The 19,801-nt window shown below is 45.2% G+C and overlaps 1 protein-coding gene and 1 long non-coding RNA gene across 5 annotated transcripts in view; one reads left to right on the forward strand and one right to left on the reverse strand.

The window, feature by feature from the left end:
• Positions 1-2,127: 2,127 nt before the first annotated feature.
• The window catches only part of mei4 (meiosis-specific, MEI4 homolog (S. cerevisiae)), a 30,060-nt gene continuing 12,386 nt past the window's right edge, over positions 2,128-19,801 (forward strand). Inside the window, exons 1-4 of one of the 3 annotated variants that reach the window (XM_072702954.1) lie at positions 2,131-2,418; positions 5,400-5,650; positions 6,471-7,000; positions 14,749-14,871. In XM_072702954.1, the coding sequence (XP_072559055.1) occupies positions 2,372-2,418; positions 5,400-5,650; positions 6,471-7,000; positions 14,749-14,871 (951 nt within the window). In that variant the 5' untranslated portion in view covers positions 2,131-2,371. Of the gene's footprint in view, positions 2,421-5,399; positions 5,651-6,470; positions 7,001-14,748; positions 14,872-19,801 lie in introns of all 3 variants that reach the window. The other 2 variants (XM_072702955.1, XM_072702956.1) reach the window with 2 other exon arrangements.
• LOC111849755 (uncharacterized) lies at positions 6,977-9,424 on the reverse strand. Of its 2 annotated transcripts, XR_011984171.1 has the most exons (4): positions 8,739-9,424; positions 7,796-8,440; positions 7,334-7,679; positions 6,977-7,105 (listed from the first exon to the last, which is right to left on the reverse strand). It is a non-coding gene; the product is annotated as an uncharacterized lncRNA (long non-coding RNA). The 2 variants fall into 2 exon arrangements; XR_011984170.1 differs by having other exon boundaries at positions 7,334-8,440.

Here is a 19,801-nt window from a genome sequence, read left to right on the forward strand (position 1 = left end):
AAAGGTATTTATTTTGGCCTGCCCACTCCATAATTGATTATTGTGTGAAAAAAATCAATATATGATATAAGGCAGCAACTTAGACATACAATATCATCTGTGGAGATGTTCTTATAACAAATGCTTTGTTAACAACAAATAATTCATATAAAGATATTGAATTGCCTTAAACTATTGTAATGAAGAAAACTGTAAAATTGAAGTACATCATAGAAATTCTTCTACCTCGTCTTGCTCATCATGAGACCTACTCCTACTTTGGAGACAATAACTCGCCAAACTGTGTGTCTCCAGACTGAAGAAGAAAGCTACACCCAGAGGGGGAGGTGTGACATGCGTGGAACATGCTAACTCCACACAAACGGCGGAGGCGGGATGCCAGCCTGCAGTGCTGGAGGTGTGAGGTGGCAGTGGTACCCAGTGGTACCCACAGTGGTACCCACAAAACCACCACGCGCCCCAAACCCAGATCAAACTGCTGGGACATGTACACTTTATTCCTGTTACCTATTAGCACAGGGCTATTAAAGTTTAATTTTCTTCCTCCTGTTTCTGTTTTCCCTGCTGTAAGCTGTTTTTAATTTCTTAATTACCAGCACTGTTCGATCACCTCCATGATTGGGGTCAGGAAGACATTATTAAGTTTTTCCCAATATTGGCATTTTGGATATATATATATATATATATATATATATATATATATATATATATATATATATATATATATATATATAGTAATGTGCTTTGTGACAACTTATATGCAAAATATGCAATACTAAGTAAAATTTTAATGATTAAGATTGCTTTTATTTCTTTCTGGTTTTGTATAATTTACACAAATGTTAGAATCCAATTTGACATTGAAATTTTCATAAGCAATATTACATCTGCTTCTCTTTCCTATTTTAATATTCCTATTTTTGTATTGTTCATGAGTCAACAAATCCTATTCACTGTGTTAGAACTGAATAGCGTGTCATTTTGATAGTTGCGTATAGAGGGTTGTTTTGATTAGTTTTGGGGCTGGTCATTTATTCAGGCTTTTTCATTAACAATCACCTTACCATGGAAACACCAGAGGCAGTACCTGGCAAAGGCACTAAGGTCGCAGACAAACAGGACATGGAAATTAAAGCCACCTTCCTCCTGAGGTGAGCTTCTCTGAAACCATGTCCACAAAGTATTTTTCTATCTGTGAAATATCTTTTCTGTTCAGAATTATCACTGAGTACATGCGTCACTCGCTCACATTAAGTTTTAAATGGACTGACGTATAGGGATATTGTTCCAAATTGTTTTAGTATTACGTCCTTGTTAAAGTGACTGTCCTACCCATAATTCAAATGTGAAGGTCTTCCTTTGGGGTGAGGCAAAGCACCCCCCCCCCCCAAAAAAAAAACATTTTAATGATGTATTACATAAATATCTTTTTGGAAAAGGAGATATGACAAAACCAAGTCTGATGAAAGTGTGCTTACTAGAATATTTAGGTAAATAGATAGGCTACACATTGAATAATTTATTTCAAGAAGGTCTTTCTGCAGATTACAAAATATGTAAACACTTGCCCTTTACACTGCAGCAGACAACAAGTTGATTGGTTTGCATGCTGGGTTAAAGATAGAATAAAAGGAAATCATTTTAAAACATATCGACATGAAAAAGAACGAGAACACATTATTTAACCTAATTAGTGCACATTTATTTGGGGGGGGGGGGGGGGCTAAAGTGCCCCTAAAATGACCACAGCGACGCCCCTGTGACTGACTCAACCAAATTATGTCATCTTGCAGGTTGAGTGCGGAGATAAAATGTCATCCTTTGATTATGGTGCACCTACGATCACTTCAATATTTCCATCTGATTAAGTGAATTGAATTACAACCTCTGTTGCATCTGAATGATTCATTCAAAATAATTATTTAAAAAATTCAAAAAGGACGTTTATTTCCCTCTTGGCAGATAGAGTTACTTTTCACATATAAAATGCGCATGGATGCGAATTTTATATCCTTTATTCACTTACAAAACTAATTATGCATGTAACTTAAGAATACAGCTATACCTGTAGGAATAGTGCTTCAAAACGTTTGATTTTCTTATTTATACAAAACGAGGTTTTATGGCACGGGGAGGGGGCAATGGCTGTTGTGGAAATGTTATGTTACGGACGGAATAAAAAGTAAGGATGTGCAGATACAGCGATATAATGAACCAGCAGCCAGTGCTGGGCGTGGCCCGGTTTGGCACGTGACTGTATCGCACCAGGTTAACGCGACAGGCGAAAGCAACATGTCGCTCTATCAAAATATTGTTTAATACTACTAGATATAGATTTGGCCACTATTACCGAGGACTCCGTTTAACAGCGATGGCCGCAATATTGCCGGATGAGAAAGGAGGAAACTACTGCGGGGAAAGTAATTACCTTTTCAGTTCATTAAAAGAAGATTAACTATGTTCACGATTGAAACGCAGTTAACCTTTTACGGCTGCTTTTACTAATGAACTCCCTAAGTTAGCCGTCCAGCGCGGTTAGCCAAACGTTAGATCCCTGCCTACCGAGAGTAACCCGAGATAGATAAGCTTATTTTTATTTTAGCCCAAATTCCCTCCAACTTTTCCACTAGGCGCGAGTCTAAAATAACTAAACTGCTGTATGTTGCTGACCATTTGAGGGGAGTTAACTTAATCTAATTTAATATTAAGTGAAAATTGATGATAAAATTGTGGATTTCCCAGTAGCCTCAGAGTACTGGGTCTGGCGGGTCATGTGCTGAGTAGCGGATACCCACCTATTTGGATGTGGTTAGACAGACGATAACAGCTTATACTGGCCCGTGTGTTTGGCTGTGGTTAAACCGACGATAACAGCTTATACTGGCCCGTGTGTTTGGCTGTGGTTAAACCGACGATAACCGATTATACTGGCCCGTGTGTTTGGCTGTGGTTAAACCGACGATAACAGCTTATACTGACCCGTGTGTTTGGCTGTGGTTAAACCGACGATAACCGATTATGCAGCCATCGGCCGAGGAAAGAGGGCATTTCGGGTTTTTAGTGACCGGCCTCGTCGTGCTGGCTTTGCCTCCGCGACCGAAACAGAGTTTACAAAAAGGGTTAGATAGCGACTAATTGATAGTTAGATGGCAGTAATTTACAGTTATTCATCTACCATTAATACTACAATGATTAACTGTCAAGGGCCGTGGTCACCGCATTTGCCTCCATTCATACAGCTCAACTAAGTGCGAACTGAGTCAAATTCAGCCATCATTTGAATCATTAAGCAAGATTAATTTAATACAGTGAATCGTTTAAGCACAAAGAATCCAACATCAAAAGCTGTTAAAACCACGTCAAGATTAGTGTTTGGGTGTGTGATTAATTTATATGTGGTAATAGATTTGATTTCATTATTTGCATATGTATAATCATAAGGAAGGGTGTTTGTGCTTATGGGTGTCACATAATCTTTAAGTAACTTTATTTCAATGCATTTTAGGTAGATCAAACGAGTGAGTAACTGCTTTCTTTAAATTGCCAGTTGTGATATTAACTCACTAAGTCACCTTTCTGGGCTTTATGATTTTAAAAAGGAATATTGTAACAATTATGCTGTATTTCTCTCAGACTTCTTTTAAGGGTGCCTACCTCTGCCTGCTGTTTTGGAGTTTGCATGTTCTCCCTGTCTGACATGGGTGTCCTTCTGCAGTCCATAGGCATGCATTTGGGTTGATTGCTGTCTCTGAATTACTTGTAGAGTATGGTTGTATTCAAGGTATGGTATTTCCCTGTGATGGACTGGCATCCCGCCCAGGGTGTACCCCAGCCCTGTGCCCTGTGAAGGACTGGCATCCCGTCCAGGGCTTACCCCAGCTTCATGCCCTGTGATGGACTGGCATCCTGCCCAAAGCGTACCCCAGTCCCGTGCCCTGTGATGGGCTGGCATCCCATCCAGGGTGTATCCCAGCCCCGTGCCCTGTGATGGACTGGCATCCTGCCCAAAGCGTAACCCAGTCCCGTGCCCTGTGATGGGCTGGCATCCCATCCAGGGTGTACCCCAGTCCCGTGCCCTGTGATGGGCTGGCATCCCATCCAGGGTGTACCCCAGTCCCGTGCCCTGTGATGGGCTGGCATCCCATCCAGGGTGTACCCCAGTCCCGTGCCCTGTGATGGGCTGGCATCCCATCCAGGGTGTACCCCAGCCCTGTGCCCTGTGAAGGACTGGCATCCCATCCAGGGTGTATCCCAGCCCCGTGCCCTGTGATGGACTGGCATCCTGCCCAAAGCGTACCCCAGTCCCGTGCCCTGTGATGGGCTGGCATCCCATCCAGGGTGTACCCCAGCCCTGTGCCCTGTGAAGGGCTGGCATCCCATCCAGGGTGTATCCCAGCCCCGTGCCCTGTGATGGACTGGCATCCTGCCCAAAGCATACCCCAGTCCCGTGCCCTGTGATGGGCTGGCATCCCATCCAGGGTGTACCCCAGCCCTGTGCCCTGTGAAGGACTGGCATCCCATCCAGGGTGTATCCCAGCCCCGTGCCCTGTGATGGACTGGCATCCTGCCCAGGGCTTACCCCAGCTTCATGCCCTGTGATGGACTGGCATCCTGCCCAAAGCGTACCCCAGTCCCGTGCCCTGTGATGGACTGGCATCCCATCCAGGGTGTATCCCAGCCCCGTGCCCTGTGATGGACTGGCATCCTGCCCAAAGCATACCCCAGTCCCGTGCCCTGTGATGGGCTGGCATCCCATCCAGGGTGTACCCCAGCCCTGTGCCCTGTGAAGGACTGGCATCCCATCCAGGGTGTATCCCAGCCCCGTGCCCTGTGATGGACTGGCATCCTGCCCAGGGCTTACCCCAGCTTCATGCCCTGTGATGGACTGGCATCCTGCCCAAAGCGTACCCCAGTCCCGTGCCCTGTGATGGACTGGCATCCCATCCAGGGTGTATCCCAGCCCCGTGCCCTGTGATGGACTGGCATCCTGCCCAAAGCATACCCCAGTCCCGTGCCCTGTGATGGGCTGGCATCCCATCCAGGGTGTACCCCAGCCCTGTGCCCTGTGAAGGACTGGCATCCCATCCAGGGTGTATCCCAGCCCCGTGCCCTGTGATGGACTGGCATCCTGCCCAGGGCTTACCCCAGCTTCATGCCCTGTGATGGACTGGCATCCTGCCCAAAGCGTACCCCAGTCCCGTGCCCTGTGATGGACTGGCATCCCATCCAGGGTGTACCCCAGCCCCGTGCCCTGTGATGGACTGGCATCCCGTCCAGGGTGTACCCCAGCCTCATGCCTATGGATACACTGACGAGCTTCTTCAATTGAACTTGCTGCATGGATGTACATTACGTCACAATGAGTTGTCTAGGTTCTAGATCTTTTTCCTTTAATATTTAATCCTAGAGCATGATGGAGGACTCTGGTACCTGCGGACGGCTAAGCTGGCAGTGGCAGTTGCCATAATAAGGAGCAGGCCGAAGGGGTGGTCAGGGAGGGAGCATGCGGAGTTCCTGGCCAGCAGACTCCACTGTGAGGACAACGACTGGAAGGCCAAGGCCCAGGGGCTGCAGGAGGAGGTGCTTAGACTGCGGCAGGAGCTCCTCCTCAGCAAGACTCGGGCGGAGATCACGGGGAGCAGCGTTGCCGGTGGGTACATGGACCAGCCACCTGGGTGTATTCTATACACAGGAAGCTTTCAGGGAGATTACGTAAAGCCTTTGGACAAAGCTGTTTAATACATATGTATTGGCAATAGATGTTACACTTAATATTTGTCAGTAAGGTTCGCAGAGGTACAAATTTACATATGAAAGCAACATTGTGTGGCTGTACTCACACAGAACGGTCTGTGTTTTATTCTGCCAACAGTGCAGCTTAAACTTTGTGAGCAGTTGGGTCTGAATAAGAGACATATTCACCCATGCATCATATGTGGTTTATAATACTTGTCGTTAATCGCAAAATAGGTTTGTTTCATAATTTCTTTAAAAAAAAAAGAGAACCTGCCACCTATTCTCTCATTTAAGGGTCCAATTGAAATCTCCCTGAGAGCAGATTAATGAGTTTCGACATCATTGGCACAAAGTTGCCATGGGGACAGGTTTATAAATAAAGAAAAATATTATTCAAGCGAATGTGACTGAAACGAAACAAAATGCATAATGATACCCAGTGACAATTTATATTAAAAGAAAAGCTTGGAATCTTTTTGGGCTTTGGGAATTGGATGGGGTTGTAATTTGAGGACCGTTGTTGTCGCAGGAGAGATTTATTTACTGACTTGTTGTGGGCTGATAAATTACGGCTGGTTGATTAGCATGCAGTGTACAGATATTTTACCCACAATCCTGTACTGGGAAAGCAGCTGGAAGATGGACGGGCAGGTACTCAGAAATTCAGATCTGTGCTAATCGTTCAGCTGTTTTGTTCGTAGAAATGATCTGAGGTGGTTTTATGCACAACACAGGAGATCCTCCGATGGATGGGCGGTCCCAGGCAGCTGAGGAGTCCATGCGGATTAGCGGCCCCTGGGAAGGTGACTCCGGCTTTGGGACAGGCAGCAGCGTGGAGATGCTGCCCCTGGGCGCGGATGCTGAGGTGTCCCACGCTTCGCATTTTTCTCTGCCGCCTGCCCGCTCCTTCAGCGCATTGCCATCTGAGCGGTCCTGTGCCGGAAGTCATGGTCGCTCCATGGACATAGCTATGCTCCATCACACGCAATTCCTGCACAGCCTCGTCGGCCTGGGCCAGCCGGCCGATAGCAGGGACCTCCCCGTGGTGACAGACGCGCTGTGCCAGCTCCTCTCCTGCATGGTTGAGGCCTGGGCCGACCCCCGGCTCCTCCCGCCGCCGTCGCTGATCCTTCAGGCTGCATGGGTGGTTGCCCAGGCGCTGGAGTTCCTGAGCGGGCCGGCATGCGTCGAGCTTGTGGGACGAGCGGAATCCTGCCTGAAGGAGCTGACGGCTCTACTGCTGGGCAACACGCGGCTCAACTGGGTAAGAACCGCTGCTCTCACGCTCTCGCGCTCCAGATCCTCTCAGCTGAGGCGGGACGCTCCGATAAGATGAAGGGATCATCCAGCAAGTTCTTCAGTACGAGGGCTGAGTTGTGCAAAAAAGATTATTAAAAACCAGACGTATAGTGGGATATTATTGAAATAATTACACATGATACAACATGCTTATAACTTCAAACTTCAGCCATGATACCAGAAGACAGAATCACACTTCATTAGTAAATAAAAAAATATAAACTAACCTTATGCCGGTGAAAAAATTAAGCTTTAAGAATGAAATGATACTATTAACGTTTCTGACAGTGTGACTCACCCGAAATATTTGCCATGAAACTATTTTTGACGTCCTTGTCGACAGCACTTAATTTAAAATCCTGCGTTTTTATGACCTTTCATGCAGAACTGTGCTGTTCATCCTCAAATGAAGAAGACAGGGAGTTATCAGTGTCCATCTTAGAATGTTATTTTGACTGTTCAGGATTCATAACAGATCTATATGATCTTTCAGACTCATTTTGGTAATTATACTTCCGCCTTGTTATCATTAGATTATTGTCATCGAAAGAATTTATAGACAGTAAAAAAAGTAATGCGAAAAAACTGCTTCACTGATGGGACTTTCTGGTGTTTTCTGAAATCCAGCATGTGGTTTTCCTGCACTGTAATGCAACAATGAAAGTAAAAATGCCATTAACCCACAGTGGGTTTCATGTGGTGAAATGCATATTACACTTGTAATTCTGAATGCATGTGTCCATCTTTTCTAGAAATGTACCTTTCTGTTGTGGAATGTCGGTTGAGGTCTTCATGTCCGGAATCTAGGCATTCTGTCCGCTGCCTCCTGATTTGCACTCCCTCTCTCTAACAGCTGCCTCCTGATTTGCACTCCCTCTCTCTAACAGCTGCCTCCTGATTTGCACTCCCTCTCTCTCTAACAGCTGCCTCCTGATTTGCACTCCCTCTCTCTCTAACAGCTGCCTCCTGATTTGCACTCCCTCTCTCTCTAACAGCTGCCTCCTGATTTGCACTCCCTCTCTCTAACAGCTGCCTCCTGATTTGCACTCCCTCTCTCTCTAACAGCTGCCTCACTCTGTCTCGGACTGGGTTTTCCAATTGGGAAGCACAACACCGAGCCGAGCGTGACACGGGACAGTCATATACAGCATTCCTCTGGCTCTGGGCAATTCCCCTCACCTTTCCCCCACAGCCAGCCATCCATCCATCCATCCATTTTCTGAAACCGCTTCTGAATCCCGGAGGCTACGGGCAAAAGGCAGGAAAAGCCCAGGATGGGGCTCCAGCCCATGGCAGGGCATCCCCCACGCCCCCTTACCCGTGATTAGCAAGTCCTGCCTTCTAGCATTGCAGCTCATTATCTCATTGACGGCAGAGGAACTTCCTGGTGCCTGTAGCCCGTACTCTGCGTGCATAATAATTATGCAAATGTGATTTACAGATAAAAAATTGTTTGACAGACACAACATTAAGCAATGCCAATTCGTTGCAACAGTACATGTTATATACAGAAAGACTTAGATTTGTATGCTACAAGCGGAAAATATTTTCAAAAACATAGGTGTGCACATTTATTATGCAACTGAGAAATACAGTACATTTTTTGATAATTTCATGAACAAAGAACAAAACATATTTTTACATAATTCTAAATAATTATGATTTTAGCAGTGAATTCAGAAGCTTAACAAAGGAAGTTTTACCTTTGGAAATACTTTCATTTGTCAATATAGCCGCCTTTCTTTTCTAACCCTTGTATTGCCCCATTATCCATTGATCCTGTCAGTTTCTTTTATGTCACTGGGCCTAATTTCTGATGAAGCATCCAAGACGGCTTCCCACAAGCTGTTCAGTGATGTGTACTGCTGTCCTCCTCTGTAGATCTCCTTCTTTAGGAAGGTGAGCAACCATGGGGGCAAAGTCATCATTTTGCTGTCTTTGAACCCTTTGCTGGCCAGCCAATCTCTGGTGTATTTCCATGCATGAGATAGAGCATCGTCTTGCATCAGTATCGTGCACTTTTTGAATACCACTGCTTAAGGAAGGTGTCCTCCAGGAATTTGTAGTCGTTTCTGGAGTTCATTTTCGAGCTGTCTTCCACCTGAAATGGTCCAACCAATTCACTGCTGGTAATTCCAGCCCATATCATTATCGCTCCCCCCCCCTTGGTGTGCAATGCCGGTCAGCAACCCAGCCATGGCCCCTCCCATCAGGACCAACCCGGGTCACGCATCTCATACGTCCACAAAACCTTTGAAAAATCTCTTCATATATTTCTTTGCCCGTTCTTGACGCTTTCGCTTATGATTATTATTTAAAGGAGGCTGTTTTAATGCCTTTCTGACCCTGCCAATCATGTGAAGCACTTTGCAGCTTGTACTCCTGCAGTGTAAAGGAAGTTTGCGGTTCTGAAAGATGGTGGCACTTGAAGCTAAAGGCTTCCTGCATACTTCCTGTTTAATTCTTCTCAGGTCTCTAGTTAATTTGCGTAATTTCTTCTCGACGCGCTTTTTGCGTCTCTGCGGTCTCGTGATCGCGACTCAGCCCCTTCGCAGTTTCAGTGGTTTGGTAGCCCTGTGAAAGCCAGTTAACTATTTTTGTGTTTTCATCTTCTGTTAGGTCTCCTTTTTCACCCATTTTTACAACTTTGCACGCCTGAATTTAAGCCTTTTCCTCACTTTAAGCCGGACCCTCTCCTAATAAAGCCATTAAATCACCTGAAAATGTTTACACTAAGTGAATAATGCAGTTAATATGGTTTTTAGTTGACGAAAAAGCTCTTGGAGATGATTTTCCATTAGAATACAGACTTGCATAATAATTTTGTACACAGTGTAGTTTTCACACTTGTGACCTGTGGATGGCGCTCTTGGTTGTTTTAAAATAACCAGTCTGAGATTGAAATAGTGCATCGCTACAGTACTTCCGAATAACTACAGTATAGTTGTTATCAGCATTTTGGATTGTTCGACCTTACGTTTAAGACCTGCAATGTACGCGTAATCTTTTTTAATGATATCGTTTAAGGCCACGTCTTGAAGTGGTAAAAAAAAACGTTAAATCAATTAAAAGCTCTTGGAGCATGAAGTATGAGTGATTAATTTGGTGCTGGGTTCGTGCCTTTGAAGCAGCTTCCGTCCACTTTTATAGATCTGAGGAGAACTTAAGAAACGACTGTTAGCCGTTCGATTTCCTGGCTTCTCAGCTCCTTGCGTTTTCCAGTTAAAGTTGCAAATGCATTTTCTCTCTCCACAAGGACACTGTACACTACTAAATAACGGCTTTTAGCCTGAATTTGAAAATTCATCATCCAGGCACTTTTTTTTTTTTTTTTTTTAACAGAGGATCTGCCATTCAGATAAATTACTATGGACAAACCCAGATATGCTGGCCGGAGCAGGTGCTGTCAGATCATGTTGATGATGTGATTATAGAAGTTTATATTTTGTGAGATTAGGTTATCAGACTTGATTAGATTAAACTGACGGATTTAGACAAAAAGCATGAATATTATTACAACGGAGGACGCTGTGGAGGTGTCCACTGACAGACTGTAAAAACTGTGCTGAAGGCCAGGAAGTCACCAACAATTCAATTTACTCCAGATGAGAGAACCTTAGCAATGTCCGCGTGTCCTGAGTGCAGTGATGATGTTTTTAGGATTCAGTGGTGCCCTTGTATATGTAACTGAAATTGTCATTTAAGTCATAATTTGAAAGTATTGCAGACTGAATGTGCTTTGAGGTGATTTAGGAGCGATGAAGCTGCTGTTCTGCTTTAATAATGATTCTGCTGCTCTAGTAGTAAATCCATTGTTAACTTTATATTGGCCTTTTTTGTTTATTAGATGCCGTCTATTCGCCAGTGTCTCTTGATACCCATATAGATTGGATCTCTCCAAATTGCCCCTTTTCCGCCTTAGTCTCCAACCTTCCTAATAGGTTGCTCTGTCATTGGGTAATCGCTCCTTTAAAGAGGCGTGTAGTTGGATTAATTCTATCATTAAAAGGTTTTCTGTTACAGATGGAGCACGAGTGCTTTTGTGAGAGGAACGCTGACTCAGATCCAGCCAGCAGCTACCAGCCTTTTAAATCCTGTACCTCTGCAAGAAGGTTAAATAACGATATCTGTCCGTGTGTCTATTGCCCCTTCTTGGTCTTTTAGACAAGAATATAGTCCTGGCTGCTAGTTTGATTCTGTTTTCATAAACCCAAGAAGCTTCTGTTGAGCAAGCTGTTCAATTACTGCATCTGCCTCCATCTGACATCATGAAGTCAGTGGCAAAAGTTTTAATTTCTCAATGTCGATAAGTACGTAACGTGCATGAGGCCATTGCAGTTCACCAGTCTGGTTGATCAGTCCTCATTTACATGAAGGCATTTGTGTGAAGTTGTGGTGAGAAGGTTACATACACTTATCAGGGCCATGAATGTTTGATTAATTCTGGGCTTTTGATGATTTACTTGAATCGTTCTTTTTTTCCAGGATGGAATGATTATGCAACATACATCTTCAATGATTTTTAAAAACAAGGATTGGATGCACAAGTTTGAATTTGTTTGACGGCACTCATTGGATTGATCAATACTCAGAACAATGGGAAAGTCCATGGAACCGTGAAGATCTAAGAAGGAGAATTGTAGATTTACACAAGTTTCACCTCAAATCATCAGCTAGACCAGGGGTCTCCAACTCCGGTCCTGAAGAGCTACTATACATTATGTTTTCTGCCCCACTTGGCTTCTGATGAGTCACACCTGTTCCTGGTATTTACCTGAGAACAGATGTGACTCATCAAAAGCCGGGTATGATGGAAAACCTACTGTACGGTAGCTCTCCAGGACCGGAGTTGGAGACCCCTGACCTAGACAGTTGAAACTTGGACGCCATTCGGTGCTCCAGCAGGAAAATGATCCCAAACACACCACAAAACTGGTTTTGGAATGGATAAAGCAGGCTAACATTAAGCTTCTGGAATGGCCTTCCCAAAACCCCGACCTCAACCCTATTGAAAATTTGTGGGCTATGCTTGAACGCCAGGTCTGTGCCAGGAAGCCAACCAATTTAAATTAACTCTACCAGTTCTGCCAAATATCCAGCCAGAATTATGCCAGAAGCTTGTTGATGGCTACAAAAAGCGTCTGGTCAAGGTGCAGCTTGCTAAGGGTCATTTAACCCAATATTAGAGGGCGTGTGTGTATATTTGAGCCTGTGTGGATTGCAGAAAATCCAAAATGTATTTGAACTTGTGCGCCCAATTCTTGTTTTTAAAAATCATTGAAGATGTACGTTGTATAATCATTCCACCCTGGAAAAGGAATAGTTCAAATAAATAATGAAAAACCCAAAATTAATGACATTCATGCCCCTGATGAGTGTATGTAACTTTCTGACCACAACTGTAAGCTTCACCAGGCTTTATTTACTTACAGTATTTCCTGTATTCATTGTCAGGTGACCTGCATTACTGCAGCTGCTCTCTTGTGGCCTGGACTCTCGCCAGGTGGCGTCCTTTCACACCGCGAAGTGTCCTTTTAGAGGCAGCATGTTAATCGTCTGGAGACGGCGTAGGAGAGGGAGGCGAGCTTGCCCTGCAGTATCAGCTGCCAGCTTGCTATTCTCACAGGGCCTCACCTGTGTGAGCTGTGTGTGGGTCTTGGGTCTTGGATTGCAGCAGAGTGAGTCTTGGCAGCAGAGAGGAGGGAAATGGCGGCAGAGGGACCGACTTCAGCTGGCTATAGCGTGCCCACGCGCCTCTCGAGGTTTTCAGTGCCCCTTTTTAATCACTGATGATTTCCCTGGTGGAGCACACAGTGTTGAAATCACTGGGCACACGGTGACACTCCTGGATTACTCAGCCAGGCCCAGGCGTGCCACGAGGATGATTGACAGAGCCACGTCCAATCAGAATGGCCAGCAGGGTCGAAGTGGGGGTTGATGCTCTGTGTCTCGTCCTTCAGCGGGTGTGATGTTTCTGCTGCCCCTGATAGGCCTGCCTCTAACTGGCTGGTTAAGCGCTGTGGGGATGTCAGCACCTGAAGCCCAATGCGCCCTGATTGGCCAGAGAGAATTGCAGATTATAAAGGCCCAGTCTTGCTCAATTGTCACACACGATCGGAACAGACTCCTTTTCCGCGCCAGTCGTTGGAGAAAGCTCCCGTTTCTACTTTTGTTTAGGGGATGGCTGCTTGCCTGGTTGTGTGTGGGTGTTTTGCCTAACAGCCACATTCGTTTGTCACATTTTGTACAGCATAAGATTTTTTTTTTTCTACAAGCAGTCAAATGTGTATAAGATTTCTGCTGTTCAGTAATTCATAATGATCATAACCCGCACCTTTTGAATGTCCTTACGTTCAGGGGGTGGTCGTTATATCAGACCCTCACCCAGAACCTGATGTTAGTGCCTTGGCCCCTCCCTCTTTTACACACACAGGTTACCAGTTGCAGTCTCTAGTTTGACTTGCTAAGTGTTTACAAGGACCAGTCATTTGTGCCCCATGTTACAGAGTCCTGCTCATCTTCCTGTTTATGGCTTATTGGAAGGAATCTCCTTAAATCCTGGAATGACTCTCTCTGACTTCTGCGTATCGCAGAACACAAGGCACATATGAAGCTTGGGTTCTGTATCACATTGTGAGCCTATATTTGAATAAGTGAGTATATTTTATAATTTTTTTTAGAATTTTAATTACCTTTGGGATCAATAAAGTATCTGTCTTGTCCGTTCTGTCCTAGTACATTAGTCAGATTTTACATAGAACATGCCACCACCCTTAAGCGCTTTGCGCAGGCAAACAGGCGTCGAACTGGGCAGTTGGTCTTCATGCGGCCGGGGCTGCGAGGGAGCGTACTGGAGCGCATTTCCGTCAGCAGCGTATAGCGCAGCCGTGCTTCGGAAAGTGACCTTTGCAGACGATTAGGGCGGATTCTCTGCTTAAATGATCTTGGCCTTCGGGTCTTTGTCAGCGCTGGGTCCTCGGCGGGCGGATGCTCGCATGCTCGCAGCTGCGGTGTCGGCAAGGCGAGGGGGGAATGCAGATTGTAAAGGGCACGTTTACAGCTCTGTACCGTGTTTTCATGTGTTTCTCCATGTGCTGTAGGGATTTGCTGATGCTCGCGTGCCTTCATTTCAGCAGTCAGGAGATGGTATTACAATGTTTTTCACAAGTCCCCATAAGGATTTGTGGGATCTCATAAGATTATCTTTACATTTAGTCTTTTTCTTAATCATCTGTCTGCAGTAATAGCAATAGTGTCAGTTTACTGGTGTATGACGTCATCTGCCATTGGTAAGGATGAGTGGTCATGTGATCACTCCCCTGTGAAATCACACCTTGAACAAATGTCACAAATGTCCTACATGTTACACTCGTTGTTTTGTTTTTCTTTAAACTCCCTGCGGCGTTTTGATCATTTTCCTGGCTCAACTGAAGTTTCTAGTAAAGTCAAGCCAGAGGCCTTTTCTGTTCTTTTATTAAAACCTAATCTTAAACATCTTTAGATTGTTTTGATTGTTGGTAGCAATTTTTAACCTTTATTATTTGTTAATTGGTTTTACTGTTCATTCGAATGCCATGAATATAGCCCTGGTTGCTGGCATGGTGTTAAAAGCCAGCCTGACTGATTAAACACCCCCCATGGCCCGCTGCCCCCCCCCCGGAGACGCTGCAGGCTGCTCTCCTCATGCACGTGTCCCTCTTTGGTGTGCTTCAGTTCCAGAGGCAGGAGACACTGGCTGACTGTCTGGCTGCTCTGGGTGGAAGCCCGTCACTGAAGCTGCCGTTCATCCTTCATGCCTTCTGTGAAGTTAATGCCTTTGGGGAACACCTGTTGCAGGTACAAACACAGGCTCCAGCCCTTTATGCTTCCTGCAAGCAATTATGCATGCATGCACGCTCAGGCGTGCTGAGAATGCAACACACATGCATCACCTCTAAATTCACTCACTGCCTTATTCATGTCTTAAGCAGTTTTTTTTTTTACCTTCAGGTTGAAAGGACTCTTCCTTGTTTCATCCACACCACGCACTCGCATTGTTTAAAGTAGTATCGTGTCATTCGATAACACATAGTTCCTTATCTACTATCTCTAATGTTACAGTCCTTTATTTATAATAATTGTAACTTGTTTGTTATTCTTTCAAGTTGTGTCAGAAGAAACCCAATCTGATCTTGGAACTTGATAATCGACCTAGCTCTGAGTTTGATGCGATCATGTGTGACTCTGAACTAATTCGCTTTTACTACTCAGGGTGTGTTGAATTGTAGCAGGTTAGCCGTTTGCCATATATGTACATTAAGCCATTAAGGTTCACCACTCTGGCTGCAGATGGGCTCATTTTGATGAAAATGTGAGCTAAACCAGGCCTTATTTCACGTGACACCAAGCATACTGCCCCGATCATGTGCTTTGGACAGATCTTCATTGTTTGATATGTGTCAGTGCTGTTGCTTGACAGCAGTCATACAAACTCAGCTTTCTGATTCAGTGAAACACATTGATTCTTTGGCATGAGCCATTGTTTAACATGGAACTTTAGAGTATTACACAATTCTCTGAAGATGGAAATTCTGGCACTTTCTGTGGTACGAAATTTCGCATTTGCCGATCAAGTTCTGTTCAGTGAAGCGTAATTTGACGTCAGCAAGCCCATACTAATTCCTCATTTCAGATGCATAAAAAATGAAATGCATTAGATACGTATGCCATTTTTTGATGATGAACAAAGCAAAATAAATATTCAGTAGTTGTAACTGGAATGTATAATTACCCAAATAATTAGGTGTTTAGTATTCTATCAAACTCTTTAGTTTTCTATCAAGTATTTCGTATTCAGTGCAATGCTGATTGTTGATTACAAGGGTTTTTTTGATCAAGTACTAAGATTTTTCTGATCGTTATTATAATTTGTGTGATCGGGAGGTTCTACACCTTCACGTGTTTCTCCTTAACCTCATCTGGTGACATCGATTTTTGTCTCTTCGTCCAATCTGGGATTTCAGCATAAGGCTCCTGCTTGCTGTATTCTGTGCTGTTAGATGGTGTCCTTTGACTAGAGGTCAGTCTTTGTGGTCCTTTTTGTTGTAATGTCATTATTGCCTGCTACTCTCTGCTGTCAGCCTTGATCGATAGATTGAAGGGCTTGTTTCTCTGCTCTGAGGCCTTCTTTTGTAAGGTACCTAAGTATACTACATGGACAAAAGTTTTGAGACATTGAATTCAGGTGTTTCAATCAGACCCATTGCCACAGGTGTGTAAAATCAAGCACCCAGCCATGCAGTCAGGTTTACAAACATTTGTGACTGAATGGGTCGTTCTGAAGACCTCAGTGAATTCAAGCATGATACCGTCATAGGTTGTGAAATTTCTCCCCTGCTAGATATTCCACAGTCAATTGTAAGTGGTGTTATTGCAAAGAGGAAGCCTTTAGAAACTCAGTCACGAAGTGGCAGGACCACATGAAGTAACAGCGAGGTCACTGACCGCTGAGATGGATAGTGCGTAACAGTCCCCAGCGCTCTGTTGACTCTGTAACTACAGAGTTCCAAACTTTTTTTTGGCATTAACCCCAGCACTGAGAGCTGGGAACTTCAGTGAATGGGCTTCCATGGCTGAGCAGCTGCATGCAAGCCTCACATCACCAAGCGCTGGATGCAGTGGTGTAAAGCACACTGGTGCTGGACTCTGGAGCAGTGGAAACGTGTTCTGTGGAGTGACAAATCCAGCTTTCCTGTCTGGCAGTTTGATGGATGAATCTGGGTTTGGCAGATGCCAGGAAAACGTTACCTGTCTGACTGCATTGTGCCAACTGTAAAGTTCTGTTCCAACATGACTGTGCCCCAGTGCACAAAGTAAGGTCCATTAAAACATGGTTGGGTGAGTTTGGTGTAGAAGAACTTGACTGGCCCACACAGAGCCCTGACCTCAACCCCATCAAACACCTTTGGGATGAACTAGAATAGAGACTGTGAGCCAGGCCTTCACGTCCAACATCAGTGCCTGACCTCACAAATGCTCTTCTGGATGAATGGGCAAAAATTCCCACAGACGCTGCAAAATCTTGTGGAAAGTCTTCCCAGAAGAGTGGCAGCTGTTATAGCTGCAAAGGGGGGACCAGCTCCATACTGATGCCTGTGGATGTAGAATGGGATGCCATAAAAGTTCCTGTAGGTGTAATGGCCTGGTGTCCCAACATTTGTCTTCCTATTACAGTCACAGAAAAGCACTAATGTTATGATATGCAGCCACATGTATCTAAAGTAACTTTGTAGATCGGGGGGGGGGGGGTTTGATGCAGCCTTTTGATACATGATGCTTTCTTGGTGGGAAGCTTGATCAGCTGCAGGCACGAAGAAGTATTAACAAATAAGAAACCTGACAGTGGGTAATTCCCCATTTCCGATAAGAATGAGTCACTCTGGAATGAGTCACTTGGGGTGCTGTAATTTTACACGTACACACACTGTAGCCAGGGGAAACGCTAATGAGAACAAGATGCAGCGGGCAGAACATTCTGCCCGAACATCCAGCAGCTTTCTGAAGGATAGGACTGCTTACCGAGCCAGTGAGCAGAGCGTGTGGCCGAGGTTTTGCGGCGTCTTGCTGGTGTTTGCCGCACTGGAGGCAATCGGTGTGAGATGGCAGCCTGAGTCTTTGCTCTTCAGTGCTTATCGTGTCCATGATTTAGCAAAGCAGTCGCATGTGGCCTGCTAAGTTTAATAAGCATAAACACATGGCAAATTTATACAGATTATTAACTTTTGGGCGTCACAATATGCATCTTATTAATATTTTAGGCATACTAATAATTTGCTTATTGAATTGCTGGTGAAAAATAATGTCCATATAGTGCAGAAAAGCTGGCCTGCATTATCTAAAGGCCTGCATTATCTAAAGGCCTGCAATAGCATATAGTTTGTTGTTGTCAAAATACAATTTAATTAAACGGTCTGTTTGATTTTCTAGAGGAAAATTAATCATTTAGATTAATTGAACAATCAATGAAATAGTCGATAGATTAATCCATAGAAAGATAGTCGTTAGTGGCCTCTCCAAACCCGGCGACGCCTTTTTCACCTGCTGAGTTCCTTGAAGGCTCACGTACCGTATGTGCAGAGAGCATCACTGTATTTTTAGAGTGTAAGTTAGTGTGTGACTTGGCTGAGAGCTGACTGTGACACCTGCTAGATCAGCGCAGTCTTCCTAAATACTAGAAGCAATCCTGCTGTTGTGTTGAATTCTGCATTGTGTTGATTTAAATGCATCTAAAGGTGGCAGTTCGTTATGAAATCGCTCTCCAGCTTCCCAAGTGCGTCCTGCTGATCTTGAATCAGTGCTAATGCTAAAGCCATCCTCTGCACTGACTCTAGGGAGGAAAAATAAACATGACTAATAAACAGGTTGTCATGTATCGATCTTCATTGCTGTACTCGTACTCTGTTTGGGCTGCATTAGTACATTGTATATAGCGACAGAACTGCGGTAGTTATTTTACAGAATCATTCTAAAAAAAAATATTGTCACTTGGGGAAGGATGAGAAGATTTTCCTCTGGATCCCCATCCCTGAAGCCCTGCAAGGGCAGCCCTGTCATGCCACTTTTATTTTTAGCGCCCCCTTCTGTCAGCGATTTTATATGCGCATATTCGAGAATCAGTTTCTTTTGGTTAACCCCTTGCTATGAGATGACCACAGCTGCTACGTGTTTGTGTCTTGGCGCGTTTGCGGGATCGTGGGAGTTCTGCAGCAGCCGTGTACTTAGCTGTGTGGGTTTGGCGTACAAGGGCAGGCTGGGACTCCCCTTGTGTCACGTTTGTTCCTTTGTTTCTCTTTAAAGGCGCGGTAATCGCCGCCGTGGCCGTGGGTTCGCCCCGGGTGGTTTCGTGTGTTTGTTTTGCTGTAGCTGTGGTGATGTGAGTCACGCTCAGAACGAGGGAACAAAACGAGGGAATTTAGGTCACATATTATTGGTTTTCTTCTTATCAGCAGGTTGCTGTTCTATAAAAATAAGACCTTGGGGGAATTATCACCATAATGGGGGCCGTTATTAAAATGGGTGAGTGGGAAAGAGGCTGGACACCTGGGGGGGGGGATATGTCAGGCAGCCTTCAGTGACTCACCACATGAGTCAGTGAGGTAGCGGTAGCGGTAGCGCTGTCACCCGACACGCAGGGCCTCAGGTAAATAGGCACCGTCCGTCATGTCACAGCGTCCAGGGCTGCGGAGAGGTGGCTGGTGGGGTGGGTGGGCGTGCAGCAAGATATGGGCACGGAGCAGCACGGAGGGCGGCGTGTCTCAAAGCAGCTGGCTGCCTTGACTGCACATGGGAGTGAGAGCGAACTTCAGCGGAGGTCTGTGGCCTGTACTACGAAGCGAGGTTACTGGCTTGTCTGGGTAACCTGTCGGATTTAAGGTACCACAGTTTAAAAACTTCATATTCGTTCACTTAAATTTGGCCCAGACTACCTTAAATCCGACAAGTTACCCCAATAAGCCAGTAACTCCACTTCGCAGTACAGGCCACTGCAAAGGTCTGTCTGAGGCTGTAGAGAAGGCCACTGCCAGCTGGTTGTGTGGGGTCAGCGAGAGCTGTAGTCTGGAGGTGGTCTGTAGGAGGAACAGACTGCTTCTGCCACAAGAGACCAGAGCATATACCCCGACGTAAGAGAGCCTGGCTCGGAGGCTGCCTGCCTCTGCCGCTCTCACCGCCTGCTGGCTCGGAGGCTGCCTGCCTCTGCCGCTCTCACCGCCTGCTGGCTCGGGGGCTG

The sequence above is a fragment of the Paramormyrops kingsleyae genome, chromosome 19, assembly GCF_048594095.1.
Source record: "Paramormyrops kingsleyae isolate MSU_618 chromosome 19, PKINGS_0.4, whole genome shotgun sequence".
Lineage (NCBI taxonomy): Eukaryota > Metazoa > Chordata > Actinopteri > Osteoglossiformes > Mormyridae > Paramormyrops > Paramormyrops kingsleyae.